We start from the raw sequence: 22,638 nt of genomic DNA, 5'->3' as shown, positions 1-22,638 counted from the left end.
AGGATCAATATTTATTTAATTATATTTTGGTACATATTTAGATATATGTTTGTATGTTTCCAATGATAAATCTTATGGTATAGGATGTGGATAGATAGGTATAGGATACTACAGCATAGCTTAGTAACTTCGTGGCTGCAATGATCCCTCATGATCGAGGTCAAGTAAAGCGCCCATGGGTCAAGTAAAGTGTTGTAAATGAGTCCATGGATGGCTAAGAAGGCTGATCCGAAGAGCCGCTTAGTAACATACTGGTTTGATAAATAGGAAGAACAATTATAGACTTCAATTTACTAATAAATTTCAGTCTAGAAAGAAATGAAACAATTATACCTTGTCTTTTCCTTCCCCAGAGAATATATTGCCAGACTGTGATTCCTAAGTGGGTTTATGGCTTCCAAAATAGTTTATAGAAGCATATGATGGAATCATTGGTTGTGATTGTCAGTTAAGGTTCAGCTCTATTTTGTGTTTAAGGTTGCGATTCAACCACTTTATTATGTATTAAAATATAGCTTATCCTTCCTAAGCTTAGAACACAGAACTCTGAGTATAGAATGAATTATTCAGAATTCTAACCTCATTACTTTTAGTTAAAATTAAAAGTGTAGTCCTTTAAGAAATTAAGTACCTGTGTCTGTCTTTTCTTTGTCCCAAATGATCTTAGTAAGAGAATATGAACTTTCTATACAGTTACAATTATTTGAAGGATTGTGTATGTGGTTCATTTGAGTAAAGTGACCTGCAGTTAAGCTCCATGGTTAACAATTGTTATGTCTAATTTTAGTGATTATATAGGCTCAGGTCAACAGCTCAGGTAACTTAAAAATGGAGCCATAGTGAAGGGGTAAATCAAGCCTCACCATTCTTATACAGCTAATTTGTATGCAACAATTCTGTTGGTTGTAATGACTCAGTGGTATGAAGGGTCTGTTGAGATATCCTTGGTAGTTTGACTAGCTCGACTGTCACTGCTTTTTAAAGATTTCATTGTTGCATAGTAGCTTGGGCATCAGTAGTTGAGCTCCCTATGACACTGCTGCCTACACTGCACTGAGTATTGGAGGAACAGTGCTGTGAGGACTGGATACAACAGCAGAGAGGCAGCCTTCATACCACAGAAACATTAGTACTGGGCTCTTCCTGCTTCCTCTTCACTTAACATCAGTTTCTTTTAATTGTAACCTTAACTCTGAATTTCCTGGGTTAGTTTTGAAATAATTACACCATTCTTATAATACTTCTTTGCCTTAAATAACTGATATTGTACTCGCAAGCTTAACTTAGTTTTTTGTGTGGAATTTAATGAGGATTTGAATTGGTCTTCTATAAAATGAAGGATTTTAAGGGTCAGCCTTACTCCCATTGAAATCAGTGGGAAATTTCCCCATTGAATTCAGTGGGACGAGAACTGTGTCACCGATTACATATGTGATGCAAGGATCATAATCCTTGCTTTAAGAAGATGTAATTGACCTAAAATACAATGTAGCTTTCATACTTTCTTCAATAGAGAGCAAAGTGTTTTTGCTTATAAAAGCAAAAAAAACCCCCAAACAAATGGGCTTAATTAAGGGCCCAATCCTGTAAACACTTAATAGCTGGGCCCAATTTGGCAAATTATGATAAAAATATAAGGCAGCAACAGGAAAATAATTAGTGGCTGGGAACTGTTACTTTCATATTTGCTTGAGTGTCACGCTTTGGAAATATTTAGTGTACATCAGTTTGCTATCTGATGTATTGTTGTTCATGAGAAAAAAATCAGTGATACTGAAATTAGCAGGTATTCTTGTGTGTTTTATTTTATTTTAATTAAATCACTGATGGAACTAACTGCACTAAAGTGTACATTTATACATTTGGGTATTTTTATGAACCTTGAGTAATTGTGTACATCTTTACTTTTAAATGTACAATTAGTCCTCAGATGTGAATAGATCTTTAGATGTTTAAATACTGTTGATGACTAGCACACTTGATATATATCCTGTACAAAAAAAAAGATGAACACAACTTCAAAATATTAGTTGATTAATTGTATTTCTAAAATGGGAAGGTTCACATATCTAAGGCACTAGGTGTTTGATCTACAAGAAGGCATTTAGTACTTACATATCTCCTGTGGCTCAAAACTAAGTGTTTCTATATCTTGTAGCACTTCTGCACCTGTAGGATTGGATTAAGTAGGTGTAAGATTTGGCCAGAGGAGGTGGCTGGGCCCCTGTTTTATCTCAGTAGTTAGAACACTCAGTGGTTCAATTTCCTCCTCTGCATTAGGTAGGGTTACCATACATCCAGGTTTTTTTTAAATATCAGCAAATGTTTGGGATTTTGCTCTGCCTCTGCTTTCTCATACTTCCTGGCTTGCCCCAGCAAGACCCTGCTTGGGGCTGGGGAAGACCGTTGGAAGCAGGGACATCACATGTCTCTGTGTACCCTGGCAGTTGCAGGCAAATAGATGTGCGTCTTTGTGTATTTCTGGATTGAAGTGTAAGGGGGGTGGGTGCCTGCGGTTATCTGTGGACAGCAGGGAGCTGTGTGGGCAGCAGGGCTCGGCAGGAAAGGGGACTGTAGGTCAGGAATGAGGGGCACAAGCAGGGTGGATAGGGGCTCTGGTTCATGAGTGAGGGGCACTGGCAGGGCTGGAGGGGGCAGGGGCTGCAGGTTGGGAATGAGGCATTGGTGATGTGTAGTGGGTGCACGTGAGTGCACATGTATCCCCTGAGACTGGAGGTGCACCCCCCACAAAAAGTACCGCCAGTGCTAGGTAGCAGACGGCTTGTCAACGCTGCCATGCTGGGGCGCATGGAGCGCCCCACAGAAGCATGGGGGGATCCCCAGCACGCACAGCAGGAGACCCAGAAGTGGACCAGAAGCACTTCCAGTCCACTTCTGGGTCCACCGGAGAGTGTGTTGGGGGGCAGCCCTGCGCGCCCCCCCCCCCCCCGGCTCAGTGACTGGTGCTTCCTGGGTCTGGGGGAGCAACTGGGGTCCTCCCGTGGCTGGTCCACCGCTGAACACACAGGGGGCCCTCCTGCACTCCTGTGGGATGCTCCATCCTCCCCAGCATCACAATGTTTACTACCCACGCTGGTACCTTGAGGTATGTAGAAAAAACATTTAAAGTTGTGTCCATGTCCAAGTCACTGATTCTCTGAATCAGCATCAAATCTTCAGATTCAGCTGAATCATATCGGGGACAGTGATCCGAATCAATGAAGTGGATCACTGTCCTCGATTCGGGCCGAATCCGAATCGAATAGGACCTGCTTTGCACACCCCTAGCAGTCACTGCTCGCTACCTCCCTCTTCCCCCCCTCCTCCCGGTCTCTGCCAACACAGCTGCTGGCATCTGCAGGTGGTCTCTAATCACTGCTGGACACAGCTGACACAGGTGGTGGTGTCTGTGGGTGGTTGCTGACCACCAGTTGGCATTTATCCCCCCCGCTGCTGACACCGCTGCGGCCACCTGCGGGAGCCTCCCTACTCAGCCCACTGCCATGGCTGCTTGTGGGAGCTCTCCGCTTGCCATCACCATGTCCCTGCTGCTGACACCACCACCTCCTGCGGGCAGTTGCTGTGCCCCTCCAGCCTCTGGGGGCATGCTTTGTTCATGGAGTGAGGGATATAGCAGGGATGGGGGGGGCTGTGGATCAGGAGTGGGGGGCAGCAGCAGGGCGGGGGGGTGTATCTTGGGAGTGAGGGGCAAGGGCAGGGTATGGGCATACCTATTCTCTCCCCCTCCCCCCCACCCGGGTGTCCTGTTTTTTGAAACTGGAAATATGGTAACCCTACCTTAGGGGATTTAAAACCTGCATTTCCCACCTTCTGTGAGAGTATTTGAATTATCAGGCTATTCTGGAAGGGTGGTGGTGCGGGGAGGGGGGGGGTGGTCTTTCAGTCTCAGACCCTGTAACAGGTTGCCCTCCCCAGTGGCATTTTTTTCTCCTTCTTATTTGGTCTCTGCGGCCTATGAGGGGTGCCCTTGAAGTCCCTTAATGTTTCTCTTCTATCTTTTGTCTCGTATCCCGCTTTTACTCTTCTGCTACGTCCTGATGTAAGAACATCTAAATAATATTTACAAGTGGGAGCCTATTATACTTCTATGTTGGGGTTCTCAGCCACCATGGGCCTTGCCCCCTGTCTTTCTCTAGCTAGGCCTACAGTCTAAACCTACCAGATAGGGTTTGACTCTGAGGTTCTAGCTCCTTAATCCTCTTGGGGCTCATGGCCCTCCTTTTGTTTCCAATATGGAACCCAGGCTCTCTGGCCCAGAGGCCTGTCCACTGAGCATGGAGCCAGCAGGCTACAAGTTTGAGGCTGGGCAGTGGCCCTTAGCTCCCAAGGTCACCTTTTCTTTTAGTTCGGGCTGCTAGCCAAGGTTCCCCCACTGGGGCCCAGCTTAAAAGCCCTGCACTCAGATCTGAGATGCTGGCCCTATGCAGCTGCACAAACTAGTGCACTAAGCCCCTTGGCCTTTTATGACTGCACCCAAGGTGCTAATGAGGCGTCCTCCTCCCCTACAGCCTCATCCACAAACCACTGGTTATCCAGCCAAAAAAATATAAACAGTAAGCCCATGGGCTGTAACTATTAAAAAAAAAAAAAAAAAAAAAATTAAAGAAGGCCAAATGCTGGCTTACATTTTTCCATGGCTCTGTGCTTCTGCTTCCCACTGTCTGTTATGCGCCTTCTTGTGGTGCTTCTGCCACTTCTCTGAGAGTCCTCAGGATTTCCCCTCTCACAGCAGCTAGATAGACAGACAGACAGCCAAGCCTCTCTGTGGCACTCTTAAGCACAACTTCCTCCCCCTTCAGCTACTCCTTCTCACTGCCGCCAAGCCCAAGGTTTTTATAGTTTTGGCTTGCCTCCTTCCGGTCACCTGACTAGCCGGCCAGGCTCAGCTTTTTATAGTTTCATAGTTGGTAGGGTCAGAAGGGACCTGAGCAGATCATCAAGTCCGACCCCCTGCCATGGCAGGAAAGAGTACTGGGGTCAAACGACCCCAACAAGGTGTTCATCTAGCCTCCTCTTAAAGACCCCCAGGGTAGGAGCCAGCACTACTTACCTTGGAAGTTTGTTCCAGATCCTAGCCGCCCTGACAGTGAAGTGGCATCTCCTGATGTCTAGTCTGAATCTACCCTCTGCCAGCTTGTGACCATTATTTCTAGTCACTCCTGGTAGTGCTTGGGGGAACAGGGACTCCCCTAATGCCTGCTGGTCCCCCCTGATTAGTTTGTAAACAGCCACCACATCCCCCCTCAGCCTTCTCTTGTGGAAGCTGAACAGGTTCAGGTCCCTTAGCCTCTCCTCATAGGGCCTGCCCTGCTGCCCCCTGATCATGCGAGTGGCCCTCATCTGGACCCTCTCTGTGTTGTCCCCATCCCTCCTGAAGTGTGGTGCCCAGAACTGGACACAGTACTCCAACTGCAGCCTGACCAGTGTCACATAGAGGGGGAGGATCACCTCCTTGGACCTGCTTGAGATGCATCTGTGGATGCATGACAAGGTACGATTGGCCTTCCTGACCGCGTCCCCACACTGTCGGCCCATGTTCATTTTGGCATCAGTAATGACTCCAAGATCCTTATCTGCCTCTGTACTGATGAGAAGGGAGTTCCCCAGCCTGTAGGTGTGCTGCTGGTTCTTCCTCCCCAGGTGTAGTACCTTGCACTTGTCAGTATTGAAACCCATCCTGTTCTCATCCTCCCACCCCTGTAACCTGTCTAGGTCTGATTGCAGCCTATTCCTCCCTTCTAGCATGCCCACTTCCCCCCACATCTTAGTGTCATCTGCGAATTTGAACAGGGTGCTTTTTACCCCCTCGTCCAAGTTGCTGATGAAGATGTTGAACAGTGCAGGACCGAGCCCTGTGGAACCCCACTGCCCACATCCCTCCAGGTTGAATAAGACCCGTCTACCAGCACTCTCTGGGTGCGGCCCTCCAGCCAGTTAGTGACCCATTTGACTGTGTAGGTGTTGACGCCACAGTCCCTTAGTTTTTTAATGAGAATGGGGTGAGAGATTGTGTCAAAGGCCTTTTAACCCCTACCCTGCCAGCATGGTGTGACTGGAAGTTCTAGTCTTAAAGGGACCTGCCTGTTTTCTGGTAACAGGGCTAGGGTTCCCTGTTATAGACCCTCATGTTGATATTGTTCCACTCTGCATGAAATAATTAAATACTTATTGGGCTGGATTGAGTGAGTGAGCATGACTGTATCCTAGTGGGTGAGACACTCACCTGGCAGAAGGGATATCAAGGTTCCAGTCCCTGCTACAATGAAGGTTTAAATATTTTATGTAGACTATTCATTGGAGCAGGGCAGTAACCTCCAGTCTTGGCTGGTCCATGGCCAATAATACTGAACAAGTAATGTGCTATTTGCAACATTTTATTTAACTGTTTCTGTCGGCCTCTAGGTTAACTTTTTAATTTCCTGTGGTTGTGAACAATGTCAGGAGGTCATGCAGACAACATATAGCCATAAGCCTTGCACTGGAGACTACTGATTTAGTCCAGCACAAAAGAACATATAGTCCATGTAGTTCAGTATCCTGTCTCTGACAGTGACAAGCAGTTGATGCTTTAGAAAAGTATATGAACAGGACTTATGTAGAGTAATTCATTCCCTGTTATACCCTTTCTGGCATCAACCATTATAGGTTTAGGGATGGCAAATAATATGTCCCTGGTTGTTCTTTTTAATACTTCCCAAAGGAGTGTCTGCCATGAATTTCTCCAGTCTCTTTTTATGCTGGTCTCATATACTCAGTTTCTCCTGGGAAAGTTGCTCTTCTTCCAGGAGAACCTATAAGTATACAGATATTCAGGCTTTTTCTCCTAGAGTAAACATGGCCACTCTGAGTGAAAAATAACCTGGGAACAACCATGGTTAAATCACTCCCAAGAGAGTATGGCCAGGGAGAGTGAATGTCTGTACATACTGTGGCTTCTCTGAAGAAGAGAAAATGGTCCTTCAGCCCTCCCTGGTGGGAAACAGCATGTTGTCGGCTGGACTTTGCTGCTCCAGCAGGGAGCAGAACTCACAATCCCCACATTGAGGTACAGGGAAACCTAAGCTGACCATAGATAGTCTGGGTTAGCCAATCAGGGCTGCCCTTTGCACTGCTGCCATCTGTTGCGAAGCAGACTAAAGGAGCTTACAGAGCTTTTTGAGATGTGCACACAGGACTCCCCTGGCTGTACAGTGTCCCCTCACTGCAAGCTCTCCACTCTTCAGGGCCTCAGCATTCAAAAGTATGTACATGTGGCTCTGAGTAAATTTATTTACTCGGAGAACAAACCTGGAAAAATTCTTCCGGATTATTTAAATGTGTGTACACAGTCACTATCTGCCTCTACAACTGCCAATGGCAACATATTCTACAAATCAGCACGGTGTGCAAAAAATACTTTTCCCTTATAATTTCAGTTAGTGCCCTCTAGTTCTCCTGTTCTGGGACTTGATGAATGACAGTTGCCTATTCACTTTATCCACATCCTTCATGAGTTTATAGGCCTCCATGATATCCTTCCTCAGCCTTCTCTTTTCCAGACTTTTGCATGTTCTCTTTGTCCTTCTCACTCTCTTGTACACACACATGTACATGTACGCATACACACACGTACATCCCCCCACAAATAAATATTTAACTATTTCACCTTAATAGGAACAGGCTGAACTTGAGAGAATTCCATCTTAAAATCCCTAATGTCTTAGTGACAAAGGTCTCTCACATTTGAGTGCTCTAACTGCAGAGCTACTGGATAAAAGATCAGTGTGGCTGCACTGTCGAGTCCTGTTCCTCTTCCTATGAGCAGAGGAGGACTGATGTAGATACTTAACTCCAGAAGAGGATTCATATACGTGAATATCAACTGGAGATAAGCACATTCCTGCAGTCTAGAGTAAGATATTTAAGTCTGTGGTAGAAATGGTAGGGTGAAGACACACCTTTCATCATTTCCTACTAACTAGTTAAGGGAGCTTCCCACTCCTCACCCAGCATGCTGGCTTTTATAGATCCCATTCTTAGGTAACTTGCTATCTCCGTGCACTACAGAGAGAGCCCAGTTGCCTTGTAGTTGTGGATTCCACAAGCCGGCAAGGCCCCTGGAAGTCAGGCATTGTAACACTTGGTGTTTTGACACCTAAGTTAAGCCCAAAGTGGAGTTTTGAATTTTCATTTCAGTTTGGAGGGGGCAAATTCTTAAACATCGATAATTCATTATTGTAACAACGCAAGAAGAATAAAGGGTGATTTTGAAAGAAATCACTACTTTTAGATGAACAGCAAATTCAAAACTGTTCATTTTTCATGATACATTGCTTCTTTCACTTGAATACATTTTGCTTTTCACTTGCGATAAGATTTTTAAAACAATCAAAAGACAAATCTAATTTCCAACCATTAGAAATAATTGTTACTGCATGAGAAACTTCTATATCTAAGTGTGGTATTTGGGGGCATAGAGTTCTTTGATTTTGTTTTTTAGGCATGTTATGAATTTAAAAAGTTGTGTCCTCTACTCCATTTTTTTTTGGTGTTGGGGGGAAGGATGGTCACGAATCATTCTAATAATACGTATAGTTTTTAATAACCTCATAGTAAGAGCATAAGTAACTCTGAGCTACTCCTCAGAGTAAGTAGCAGCGTAAGGTCAAAGGATGTTCCTTTGGGAGCTGAAATCTGTGAAGACTTCACAATCTCAGGGATTATATTTAATCATTTTGGAATTGTTTCTCCAATAGTTTAGTAACTTTGCAGGGAACATGTTGAGTTCAAAATGGCTCATCCTTTTGTAGGTGTGTCCTTGAACACCATTTTCTTTGAACTAGAAATTAGTGACAACACTTATGTGGTTAAAAGCCAAATTTTTACTTATGTTTTATACTCTATAAGTGCTGTACCAGGCTAATGGATTTTGAAGATATCTAGAAGTAGTGCAGCATCAAGATATCCGATAGCTGTGCTTACACAGAATAGATCTTTGTGGGCTCCATTGACTGACTGTATGGTAAAGCGTCACTGTCTACACATGCTGATGCTTACTCCACAGTCAAATAGTTAATTGCAGGGTTAATGCAGGTAGCAGATTAACTGCACAGTAGTGACTGCACAGTAACCCATGTGTAGATAGCCCCCCGGGAGCAACTTTGCATCATGACAGTTCCTTCAGGTAATGGCCTAACATAATATTAGAAAAAGCAAGAGCTACAAATGTGGAGAAGCGTTAAAAGTTTCAAAATTTGTTCATAGGTTTCTGATTTAAATGAATGAAACAGTAAAAAATTAAGAGCAAACACATTCTGGATAATGGAAATTTGTATGGGTCACCTCTTCTGCTTCCTGCCTTCAAGACCAGCCCTGCAGTGCTTGTGCCGTTCAGTTTCCCAGGAGGCTAATCCACATCAAGAGGGCATGGCAATCAAGGCATCAAAGGGCAGATGACAGACCTGGGAATTGGGATAAAGGCAACAGTGACTTGATCACAAAGCAAAATGCATCTGCTCTTGGTTAAACCATTTATTTTCCTCCCTCTTTTCCTTCTTCAGTAGAGAAATTAGGGTTTGATTCTGTATTTCAAAGTGAGTTTTGGTTTCAAGCAAGGAATGCAGACTCAGGCTCTGTCTTTTTGTATGTGTATGGGGGAAATGTGTGCTGTCAACAGATAAAGATCCCCATTTTATCATGTAATTCTTGTCTCCTTTCCAATTCACACTGCCTGTTAACTTCCTAACCCTCCCCTTTCCACTCGTCCCTCTCTCCCAGCGTGACCTGCCTTTAACCCATACCTTCCTGCTACTGTCTGGTTTCTTAGATCCAGTTCTTATTAAATCCTGTCAAAAGCAACTTACCTCTGATCCCACTATCAGCTTAATTTGCTACCTAGGGTTTTAACTTGCTTCTTGGCTCAGAAGAGATAAAAGTAGTAACTTTTGCTACAGTGTAACTGCGTTATTTAGCTTTCAGAATGACATGCAATATCATTTTTAATCCATTGATGTAAGTAATTCATCATTTTAGAAGAAACAGAGCAAATGTATTTTGTGAGGGGAGAACTGAAATGTTGGGGAAAACTTTTGATCAGTTAAAATTAGTGAGGATGTGTTTATAAAGGAACAGATATCATTAATTAGGCTGTAGCTGCTTATCTTTTTTATTATACATATATTGCTGTGGTATAGTGCTTTAAACATCTGCTCAATAGTCCGTTATGATAGCACAAGAATGCTTTTACGTGAGAGTAATAAAGTAACAGATGCTTCCTGATGACAACTTCCCAATTTGTTTAGGAAACAGTCAGTCAGTCCTGGATTCACAGTTTTAACTTGAAGTGTGGCAAATTATTATAGAGAGGCAAGAATTGGGAAATCAAGTGATTGCAAGCAGTTTTTCTAGGGATTGCAACTTAGTCAAAATTTCAATTTATGAACATTTTAATAAGATTAGCATTTTTTCTGCTATACAGATGAATCTTTTAGTCCTGGTGGTTATATAAATAAAATGTTATCAATTCAATAAGAGACTTAGTTCTCTTGTTTCTTTTATGTTTATATGTACATGTCCTTTTTTTTTTTTTTTTTTGGACTCATTGTGCCAGGTACGTCCTATTCTTGCTGAAGAGGAAATAATTTTTTGAGTTTTGGCTACTGAACACTATGATACAGTGGTTTCCAGACCCATGTTCTCTGAGGCGGGGGTGAGAGGTCCATGGATTGCATTTGATCTCTTCCTTTCAAGTAGAAGTTTGATTGTACTAGTGCATAGGGATCCTTGAGAAATTTTGAAGGTTGACAGTGATCTCTTGCTCCAAAGTATTTGGAAACCTGTGTCATAACAGGGTGTGTGTGTGTGTGTGTGTGTGTGGATTATGCAAAAATAACTGGGTTTAATTTTAACTTATTAGTTAAGCCTCTTTAAACTTATAGCCAATTATTTAAAAAACAAACAAACGATATACCTATCTTCTGTCATGCCATCATATTCTCTCAGTGGACTGTATTCAGCTACAGACAGGGTAGTGGATACTCCAAAATTTATCTTCAGCTGACTTAACTAATTTTATTTTAGTTGATGACTTCAGTAAAAGGTTCATCTTATCGGTTAAAAAGACACTGTCAATCAGAGGCATAACGGCAGCAGAGGTATGTCATGGGATGGGGTTCCTAAGGATGGCAGTGTTACTTGTAAGGCCCCTCAACCGTGTCACTTCAGCCCAATGGGCACCCTCTATTTTTGCCCGCCACGTCTTCATGTAGTGCCGGGATCTGTGCACCTCCAAAATGCTGCACCCTCTCTGGTGCTGGGGTCCCAATGCTGTAGTGGGCCCCCAATGAGGCCTCCTCCTTCTCCAAATAGCCTTACCCAAACCACCGGTGTTATAAACAACAAACAAACGTAAACCCCTGGGCTATAACATAATACAAAAGACCAGAATGTGCTCTGCCCCTTTAAAAGCATCAAACTTCATCCCTGGCATTAAGTATCTAGTAGGCAAGGGTACCGATGGAGTCCCATTAGCCCTAGGTGCAGTGTATCAGGCAGTTGCTGCATCACTGGGCACTTCCTCCCTGGAGGCTCCTTCCCCTCTGGCGGCTAGCAGGGAACTGCCCTCCCTAGTTCCAGCCTGGGGTTTATATGGGTCCAGGGCCCTGCCCCTTCTGGTCAGCTGACCATGTGCAGGTGCAGGCTAATTTGCCCTCTGGCTTGTTGCCCTGGTAACTTGCACCTGGGCCTCTCTCTCTCTCTTTGGACTCTCTGCCCAAGCAGTTTCTGCTCTTCTATGAGCAGGGCACCTTAGTGCCCTGTGACACACCTCCTCCCTTAAGACCCAAACTCACTGGGGGTGGGGGTGGAGGTCCTTACCCCGTCACCTGCAGTCTTCTTCTTAGCCTCCACATGCTCTTGCTCATGCTGCCCAACAACTCAGAAACATGGAGGTGGAGGTTTTCAGGAGCCTCTTGCTTGCCTTTTCCCCAAGGACGCACCACGTGGGATTTGATGGGAGCTCCCCTGCCACAGGTAGTCCCCCCACATTAGCCAACCTTGGTAAGATGTAATTTCAGTCAGTCAGGTCTCCGGCCTTTTAGGGCCAATGGGGTCCTCCTACATTATGTTCTCTCTCTCTTTCACTCCAAGCCTGCCAGTGGGGCAACCAGAACCTTCTCCCTCTTCACAGGGGAGTTCCCCTCTATCTGTTGGGGTGTCTTCTCCCCCTCAACTTGGGCTCGGTTCTGATCAACCACTACATGCCTCATTCCTCCTCTCGGAACTGATTGTGGGGCTTCTTGCTTCCTTATGTTTCCTTGCAAATCCATTAGTTTTCCCCAGATCTTCCACTGCATCCTTAGGGCTTTTCGGGCATATTCTTCCGCCCAAAATTCTATATTGCCCTGGCTGGTGGGTCTGCCTCCAGCCCCTGTATAAACTCTTTGGTTCAGTGGAAACCCCTTTTCCCTTATTTGGGTATGCAGGCTGTGCCTGGGATGGGGTCTGCCTCGGTGTGAGGCTCAATGGCCCCCCTCATTATAAGACTTTAGGCCTGGCTCTACTTTCTCTAAGGCCTCCTTGGGTGGTTGCCCCCTCCTTTTCCTCTCTGGCCCCTTGGCCTGAGTTCCCTTTCTAGGCTCCCCTAATTTCTCTCTTCTGGGGTTTCTCTGTGGCTCACATTGCCCTAGGCTTCGAGCTACCTGTGCTATCTTTTCCCTAAGTTTTGGGTGCTTTACCCTCTGCAGTCCACCTTGGTGAATCGGGTCCCTGGTCCCACTTCTGGTGCTGGACTGCACCTTTTCCCCACAGACGCTACGTCTGCCATACCTGTTCCCAAATGAACTGCCCTCCCTAGTTCCATCCTGGGGTTTATATGGGCCCAGGGCCCTGCCCCTTCTGGTCAGCTGACCATGTGCAGGTGCAGGCTAATTTGCCCTCTGGCTTGTTGCCCTGGTAACCTGCACATGGCTTCTGTCTTTCTCTTTGGGCTCTCTGCCCAGGCAGTTTCTGCTTTTCTAGGAGCAGGGCACCTTAGTGCCCTGTGACAGTATATACAATAGGATTTGCATGCTGGGGTGTTGGAATGGAGGCACAGTGTCTCAAGGCTATGGTTGCACAGAGTGGGAGCAGACACTTGCGAGGAGAGGTGTTGCTGCCAAGAGCCAGGTTTGCTCTCTTCTAGGCTGGTAGCCGCAACAGCTTTACATGTCCAGGAACAATGCAGAGCCAACAGATATCTGGTTTGTGGGACCCACTCAGAGGTTTGGAGTGGAGAGCCTTCCTGCTCCCCTGCTGGGAGTCTCTGATTCCCTCATGTCCAGGGCCTGGCCAGAGTTGCTGGGCACCAAGTTTGGACAGTTGGCTGATTGTCAGCCCCTGCACTGCAATGGGGTCTCAAACCAGTAGTGGTGTGGTCTTGAGGCTAACAATCAGCTGATTGTTGGCCCTGGGGCCAGATCCTACAGTCAGCCAGTTCTGAGCCTGAGACCACACAGGGATCAGAGGTGATCATCAGCTAATTGTTGGCTTGGTTTGTGCTCTTATCTTTCTACTTTCCAGGTTCTCTCTGCACTGGCAAGTAGAAAAGGCTTGATTAGGATATGATTCTTGATCCAAAAATTGTGCCTCATGGCTGCATCTACACATGCGATTAATGCGATGCAATACACTCTGGCACTTATTGGACCAGAGTTTATTGCTCCCGGGTGCTGTGTTTATGTGTGCACCCAGGACTGTAGTACATTGCTCTGGGACAGAGTAGCGCCATTTGCAGGGAGCCCTGGGGGTCAGGCTGCAAGCCTGGAGCTGCTCCGACCTGCTCAGCCTGCTGCAGAGGGGCTGGCTGGGGCATGAGGGTGCTCCAGTGTAGGACTTGCCAGCAAGCAGCCCCCACAATGAAGCAGCGTTGTGCCCCAGCCAGCCAGGTTAGTGTCTACATTTGCGTTGCTGCTCACTAAAGAATTCTGCCACAGAGTTGTACTTGTATTTACAAGTACTAACCTACAGCAGAGTTGATTAGTTTACTGCGGCCTAATAGAGACACATGTAGATGCAGAGACTTTACTGCAGAGCTAATTAGGCAGCTCTGCAATAAATATCTCATGTAGATGCACTCCATCATGCACATATGGTATGGTAGGAGACATGATTGTTGGGATCGGGAATCAGTTCCCGTTGCACCTTTAAGTGAATGTGTGGCAGGGGCTTTAGTCAGGGCCATCCTTAGGGAAGGGTGAACCGAGGTGACCGTCCCCACGCTTTGGTGGGCTCTGCAGAGCTGGGTGGGGTGGCCATGGCCCCTCCTAGTCCTGGTGACTCTGCACTGGCTGCATCCGCTCGCCACCCCCCTCCTGCTGCCACCACCGGCTTCTTCTTCGTGTCTGGGCCCTGCACCCTGCTAGGGTCATCTCTAGCTTCAGTTACTACTGCTGTCAATACTTTTAGGCTCCAACATTTACTTTCTTGTTGAAATTCCTTGCTTCATCCTTAGAGAATCTATAAAATTCAAGGTTATACATTGGCCCTGTATCCTTTATGTAACAAGTCCTGCCACTGCTATTTACCCAAATGAAAAGGGATTAGAAATAGCTCTAAGAAGGATTCAAGTATTTATGCATGTATACAAGTCACAAATACAATGCTTCCACTTGTCACTAGAAATATAGCAGGCAAAGAGAGATCTGAATATCAGACATCATATTTTGAGTAACTACAAAATCTTCATACTCTGGACTGTAGTCCATCTTCTTATAGAAGAATGAGGATTTCTATCTTCCAGTTCTCCCTTAGATTTTGCATTCAGTTGAACGCTTGATCTTAGACAAAGCCCAAACTATCATTTACAGGACATAAGCAGGATAATACAAAGTGAAAATGATCATGAATGGAAACCATCAACCTTCATTTCTAAAATCTAGGCTTTCCACAAGGCTGTTTACACAACCTGCCATTCCCAGTCCACTGACTGGCACCCAACATTATATAGTTCTTTGGGGACACCTCTGATAGATTAAACAGCTTTTCTCTGGAGGCAGTAGGATCTTTGAGGAGGTGTTTCACAATCTAATCTTCCAGTAACACAGAGCATTCCCAAGGGAGGTTTTTCATCATCCATTTTCTCCCTCTCAAGGATCCAAGTAATCAGAAGGAGGTTTTGATACCTTCACGCTCCTTTTTTCCTAATCCTGTTCAATTCTAGAAAATCAGGGTTTCTCTGCGGAGGTTGCTCACAGTCCTAACTCCCTTCCAGCCGTACAAGCAGAGTGTTTAATGAAAAAGTTACTCATGGCCTAACCCACCATGTTTGAGATGGGAGAATCTTTTTAAAACTTGTTCACACTGAGGAAATGCAGTTTTGTGATAAAGATGTTGTTTCTTTCCTCAGATGTTTGGGGTGAGAGAGAGAGTGTGATTTTCTTTGTAGTCCAGTTTAAAAATAATCAAAAAATGAGATGTTAATGTGAATGTTACAGTTAAAGGCAAACTACAGACAGTCAAAAAGCCTGAGGCTGAATTGATTCAGTTTTTGCAGGTTAATTTAAGACGCAGAGATTAAACTGAAACAGAAGTGAACAGATATTTACCTTTGATTCAGCAAATACAGCCACATGCCTGCAGTGGCTCAAGCGAGAAGCTGGGGGGCGCTAGAGTACAGCTGTCTGGCACATAGCCAGCATGGGCTGTGAGTTTGCTTTCTCTTCTTGCTGCTCCTGAGGTCTCTAGGATTTGCAGTCCAAAGTCACAGCTGCAGGACTGTGCAGGAGTGCTCATCATTTCCTTTTCCAGGTTCCAGGTGCCTTTGGGATTTGTAGTCCACAATCACAGCCAGCAGTAAGTTTGAGTGGGGGAAGGGGTGTTTAACCCCCATCCCTGACCCCACATGCCAACTAGGGTTTGCCTGGGGAAACAGTTCCCCTCTGCAGGCTGGGCTGCATCCCAAGCTGGGCTTGACTCCCCCCACCTTCTTGTGAGACAGCCCTCACTGCTCCAGCAGGAGCAGCCCAGGGCTACAAAACATGCTGGGATGCTGGGGGACTGTGATTTAACTTGAACCAGGAAGGGGTCTGGGACAGGTTTCATAAACCGGTTTGACCCAAATTAGTTTAGTCTGATACTACATTCAACAACGTTTATCTTAAACCAGTTTCAGCCATTTTGAAATTGGTTTGTGTGCACCGAGCTTCTGTTCTGTTAAAGGTTAAACCAGTTTCTGATCACCTAAACCAGTTTATGTGCAACTTATGTCCCTAGCCAAAGTGACTTTCATACATACATATAGAGAGAAAGCAATGGGACTGTTTTGGCGATAGCAATATTAACATTTGCATAGGCCTTGAAATAGCCTTGTCATTGCATAAGAAAGACAGCAAAAGAAAATACTACACTGTAAAAACTTCACTGAGTAGAGCTGTATTATCCTGAAGTCAGGCAGAAGATAAGGCAGGGTGGTACCCAAAAGACTGATTGATTCAGAGAGGCATGAGCTTTTGTAGGCAACAGCCTTCTTCTTTAGATATTAGTAGGCTGTTGCCTACAAAGGTTCATGCCTTTCTGAACCAGTTAGACTAAGGCTGTGTCCAGACATGAAGGCATGTGTGGTTTATGGCACTGTAAACTGCACGTGGGGAATGTTAAAATGTGTCCCATGCTACAGATTTGCTATCAGGAAATCCTGGTAGCAAAAAGAGGCTCGATCCTCCAGGGAGACTCTTCAAGGAACATCTCCACTCCTGTAGTTATGCCCTGGCTCCTTCAACAAGCTGGGAGCAGCCGGGCAAGGGCAGTTTATCTAAAGCAAGACAGTTTTGTCCCTAACCAAACCACACGTGCAGGAGCACGTGATGCGGCAAAAAGTAGTGGCACAAATTTATGCCACTACGATTTTTGCTGGTGCAAGTGCATGCCTCTACACATCTGGATGTGATCTAAGGTGCCACCATGTCCTGCCCTCTCTCAAATACTTCTCTGTACGTATTTCAGAGTAGAGTAATGGCTAAACAGTAGGCTATAAACCTATAATAAAAAAAAGAATTACAAGCATCAACGTCACACAAAGGATGATTCTGTTATGAGGGGAGATTGGCTCAAGTTCTGGAGTTGGGATCTGTATTCACTTCTGACTGTGAAGGTCCCTAAAGTTTGAAGATAGTTGAATCCCTTTCTACTTGTCATTTTCCATTTTTCCCCTCATATTCTGCCAGGAACTTTCAGTGTTCATCACTTTTCTGCTTTCATCAAAGTGCTGTCCCAGAAACATCTGGTTTAAAGATCTGCCAGTTTACTGTATAAATGTAACACCACTCTTTCTTCCTCAATTTTGTTTTAAATAAAATATTGGCTCCCCAGATCACATTTAACTAGAGAGGCTGAGTTGTGGGAAGGCGGGGATACTTTACTTTCTTTCATGTGAATTGAGCACAGAATGCAGATATGTACCTGGTCTGTGAAGTCAGATACAGTAATCATTATTGTCCCTTCTGGCAAGTTGTTTGTAAAATCCCCTTAAAGAAGACTTTAAAAGCAAGGTCAATACAGAATGGAATTCCCCTTAATGTTCTGTATCAGTGCTTTAGGTGTCTGTTGTTTGATAAGCTGAAATCAAGGTTTATACAGCTGGACACTATTTCCAAACCACTTCTGTTCTTTGAGCATCTTTAATTTTCTAATTGAATGCCCCAAATCGTGCTATCAATATTTCCAACAACCTTGGTGTGTAGATTTCCATTTACACCCTTGTTTCTCAGCAATATCTGGTTGTCTAAAATGCCAAATATGGATGCAACGCTGTTCATGTCTGCTGTTATAGTTTATCGGTTCTTGTATCCCCTAATGGATTGATTTGTGGGCAAGGAGTAAGGCGAGTTAAAGACCACAGGTAAAAATATGAAAACTGTCTTATGTTAAAGCAGCATGAGATTTGAACTATACTGATATTTCATTTTTCCTTCTCAGTCTTTCCTGCTACACCCCCAAAACTCATTTGCTTTTAGGAATACAGTTGCTCAGTTGTGTATGGAGATTTAGGGTTTGGAAGGCTGATCAAGTTCACATATCTTTTGTGTGTATCTTCTTGGAAAAATTGTTCTAACTTATTTAATTAGTTAACTTAATAGGGTTGAAAACTTAATGGTTTCATTTGTAGAGGTGATGGACATCTGCAGTTGCTATGTAAATCAGTAAAACTGAGGGTGCTCAAGGCTTTTGGAAAATTAGGCAATGTATTCATATGCTAGAAGCAGGTAAAAGATTGAATTGCTAATTGGGAGCTTTTGGGAGTATTTTTCAGGCTAGGGACAGACATTCAAAAAGCCTGAGCTTGAATTGATTGTATCTTTCCAGGTTAGTCTAACCTAGCTAGGCTAAATCTCTTTGTAACTGTACAGACATCCTAGACATGCAGGCATATGCCTGCAGTGGCTCAGTCTAGAAGCCAGGGGTGCTAGAGTAGCCTTCCCTTCACTTCCCTTCCCTTCCAGAATGCTGAGCAGTTTGACCCAAATCAGTTATGTCTGATACTATATTCAACTAGGTTTATCTCAAACCGTTTTCAGCCATTTTCAAATTGGTTTATGTGCGCTGAACATCTGTTCTGTTACAGGTTTAAACCAATTTCTGATCACGTAAACTAGTGTATGTGTAATGTCTGCCCCTAGCCTCAATCTTCTGGTTGGCTTCCACCCCTTCTGTCTCAGTTTTACAATACAATAATTTATTTCAGTTTTACAGTAAGAGGATGCAGAAATTGTCTCAACTTCAGAAATTTTAGCAACAAACATAACCTCTTGCAAAATAGCTGTCATTCAAAATGGAACTGGGAATTCCTGTGTGCAATGAATCAGCTTTGGCAAGTGAAGTAGATATTTCTGGGGATATGTGATGGCCTCATGTTTGATTGATTTTTTTCGATAGTAAAAGGTAATAAAGAGAATAGCTGCTGTAGCCAACTTATTGCCAGAATACTCTGTCACATGATTTTCCAGAGGTACTATTTTGTCTTTGTGTTTCTCTCTCAAAAGCAATCTGTATTTAGAAAGGCCCTGATCCAGCACACAACTCACATTTTTAATGTCAGTCTTACCAGGATTAGGGCCTTATGTTTTTTAATTTCTAGTTTTACCATTTCCATAGACCTCAAGTAAGAGTTTAGTAAGGGATAACCCTTTTATCTCTATATTTATTAATTAGTTGCTATCATGGTAGTCCCATAGTTCCCTCTCAATACAATCACATGATTTGATGAAGCACCATGTTTATGTTTGTTTTTTCAGGAAACCATGGATGATTCTCAAGTAGCTGGAGTCTGTGCAGCAGCAGAAGTGATTCGCCATGAGTATCATGTCTTGTATTCCAGCAGCTACCAAGTACCTGTTCTGTACTTTAGGGCATGCTTTCTAGGTAAGATCTGTTATATGTAAGACAAATAGAACAAGCATATGCTGGGGTGAAATGGAACCATACTGACATAGATTTTGTATTGAACATGGGAAGAGAATAGTGATTGTGCATAATAAGAAAATCAGAGATGGGGCTACTCACTAGTTAATTTTCTGATACAAATAGATACTGTACATCAGGACCTTGGAGTAGATGATATCATCTCAGCCTGAGGAAGGTTGATCTTTGGCTCCTGGCATCATGCCCATGGTTGACTAAACCTGCTGGACATTTTTCTTTTTCTTCTCTTTAAAATGAATACAAAGAACTTAAAGCTACAGGGCCAAATTCAGCTGTGGAATAAATAGACACAACTCCAACATCAATAGAGTTGTGCCTGCTTCCTCCAGACTTTCAGTGTTTAGGTCAGCATTTACATTTAAAAGAGTATGCTGTCTTCCTGTTTATTTAAAATATTCTTTAAAAAATAAACATTAACTTGTTTTAGCTATTTTAAACAATGCTTTAAAGCTGGTTCTTCCAGGATTTTTTTTACCTTTATCTTGTCACCCACTATCCAGCTGTTAATGATACTGAGATTTCATTCACTGTCCTGTCAGGAAGGTAGAACACATTATCTGTCTCTTGGGCCACTGTTAGCAGTGCTTATTTATTCGGCAAACATAGTAGTATGACCAGACTGCAGTACTGTCCATGCTCCTTCACTCTCTGTCCAAAGATTATGCATCTAGGGGGGGTTGGAATTCTCCAGCCATTTCTAAACTTGATTTTCTCAGCAGCATCACCAGCTTTTGTGTTTTGATGATCTAACTTTATCTAGATGAAGGCATCTGAATGTTTCCAGTGGTATCTTTTTTCTTTTTAATTAAAAAGTAACTTAAGCTATGTTGAATGTATTTGGTAGATTCAATCACTCATTGCCTTGTATTGTTTAATGGTTTCTAATTTTGCAGTGTTAGCAGTTTAACAAGCACTTTAGATTTAAAGTTGAAGAATAAATTCTCAGACTCCCTAGTGAAAAAAAATTAGTCTGAGGTGCAGTTTCAAGTATCTGGCAAGTTGGGGTAAGTTTTCAAATTGGGGTATGGAGAATTGGGGACACATCTCTGTGTCTGTTACCACTAACATCACTAATTCACACACCACCATGTTGCAAATTTATTCCTAGGATTATTACAAGCATTTACAAATGTGCAATATTCTGTCATTAAACTTGTTGTGCAGATGACAGAAGGATATAGAAACTTTAGCTGCTTCAAAATAACAGAGTAGGAGACAGATATATTTATTTGTGATGCTGAAAAAATATCATCTTCCTGGGTTTAGTTGAATTAGCAATTTACCTTCTCTATGCAGGGGGGTGGTATGATGCTGCAGGTAGAGGAAATAGGACACTATTTCTACAGTACTGTACTTTCATATAATTAGTATTCACCATAAGCAGTTAATCACCAGAGAAGAGCTCCCAGAGACAAAACAAGTTGTTTAGCTTGTCAGCATCAGGGAACGGGAGGTGTTGAAACATGACTCCTTATAGCTGAAAGTGGATCTCACAGAAGCTAGTGGATGATCTAATGCACAATCTTAGTATGATGTGCCAACAGCTCCCCTTGCAGTACACAACTATAATTGTTCCTACAAGTATAATTATGTTTTAAAACACTTCTTGGGAGCTTTTCACAATGAAAATAAGGTGGTGGTCCAGGGAGGGTAATGTGTATGTGGATTATGAAGTTCTACGGGGTCTCTCTGTATCACTTTTAACATGTTTCTCACTTTGGTCCATTTAAAGATGCACTGATACAAATACTGATAACCAATAGTCTTTGCAAGAGAATATTTGATTAGTATCATAGCTCATATTTTCATACTGTGTAGCACAGTTTCTAGATATTGCAAATCCTTCTGTTTCTTCAGATCATTTACTCACTGCCCATTTAGAGCTGTCTAAAGACCCTAACATGATATTTTGGGGAATATATGAATCACTGTAAACAGAGACACCTTTTCACTTTAAACTGCTGAGACAAGTTTACTTCTTGCTTTGCATAGATCTCATATGAAGATGATTCCAGACAGTGTCCTGATATTTTCACCCTTTCATTATGATGCTGCTGTTTTTCCTTCGATAACTCTTTGCCTTTTGTCTCCAAGCAGTCACTATTGTTTACCCCATCCCTTTGCAAAGTTATGTGGGAGACCTATATCAGGTTCACTGAATAAATAACTATTATTGTGTATAGATAGGTGATGGGAGCAATTTTTTACCATTTGCTCTCTTTCTTTCTTGCTTGCTCCAAGGCCCTCCAGGATCAGGGCTAAAGGAATCTCAAATCTGGAAACAGGCTTTTTTATCTCAGCATACTGTCATAAACATTTTAAGTTGAAAAAATCTTGAGTGTAATATTGATCTTGATGAACCCAAAATCTTGGCATTTGAAAAAAATGTCAAACTCCTCCAGCATAAAAAAAAATTCTTAGAAAATGATTCTGATTCCACAGGGTTCTTCCCTGATCTTTCATTTCTCTCCATTTTGTTATAACGCATCTCAAATGCCCTATGGTATCACAGTTGTCTAGTGTAGGTGGACTGAAACCTGTCAGTGTTATACCTTATGCTACCCAGAATATGTTGCAAGGAATAAATATAAGATATAACCCTTCCAGGATCTGGACCACATTGCTCACACAGCTCTACCCTGTCTTACAGCAGGGGACTGGGCAGGAATCCCAAACTGATTGCTCACTGGCAGTGTGTTATGTGGCCACTGGAACTCCAGGCCAGTCTTTGAAACAATAAGTTCTCTGTTTAACTTGGCTATTAAATATTTTTTCATATTTTGTGATATTCATGTGCTCTTCTTCATGCTACACATTATAACAGTGACTGGTACCAGCCTGCCCAACTCTTGCAGTCCACAAATAGAATATTCAAAATTCTTGTTTAGAACAGTTAAATCTTTAGTATCCCATTGTACAAGATTCCAGCTTGGACAGACTTACTCTGTTGACTTCATCACCCAAAGATATTCTTCTCCAGGAACTGCTTCAGACCAAGCCCTACGAGGAGAGACTAGAGAACCTGGACCTTTTCAGCCTCCGCAAGAGAAGGTTGAGAGGCGACCTTGTGGCTGCCTATAAGTTCATCACGGGGGCACAGAAGGGAATTGGTGAGTATTTATTCACCAAGGCCCCCCGGGGGTTACAAGAAACAATGGCCACAAGCTAGCAGAGAGCAGATTTAGA

At 43.5% G+C, this 22,638-nt stretch overlaps 1 protein-coding gene across 3 annotated transcripts in view; it reads left to right on the top strand.

Moving 5' to 3' along the window:
• The window catches only part of ATG10 (autophagy related 10), a 158,750-nt gene that overhangs the window by 67,194 nt on the left and 68,918 nt on the right, over nucleotides 1-22,638 (top strand). For all 3 annotated transcript variants that reach the window (XM_059725065.1, XM_059725064.1, XM_014595412.3), the window contains exon 4: nucleotides 19,266-19,392. In XM_059725065.1, coding sequence (XP_059581048.1) covers nucleotides 19,266-19,392 — 127 coding nt within the window. The remainder of the gene's footprint in view (nucleotides 1-19,265; nucleotides 19,393-22,638) is intronic.

This window comes from Alligator mississippiensis, chromosome 3 (genome assembly GCF_030867095.1).
Source record: "Alligator mississippiensis isolate rAllMis1 chromosome 3, rAllMis1, whole genome shotgun sequence".
Lineage (NCBI taxonomy): Eukaryota > Metazoa > Chordata > Crocodylia > Alligatoridae > Alligator > Alligator mississippiensis.
The sequence above is the reverse complement of the archived record's forward strand: the minus strand, read 5'-3'. Positions and strand labels throughout refer to the sequence as shown.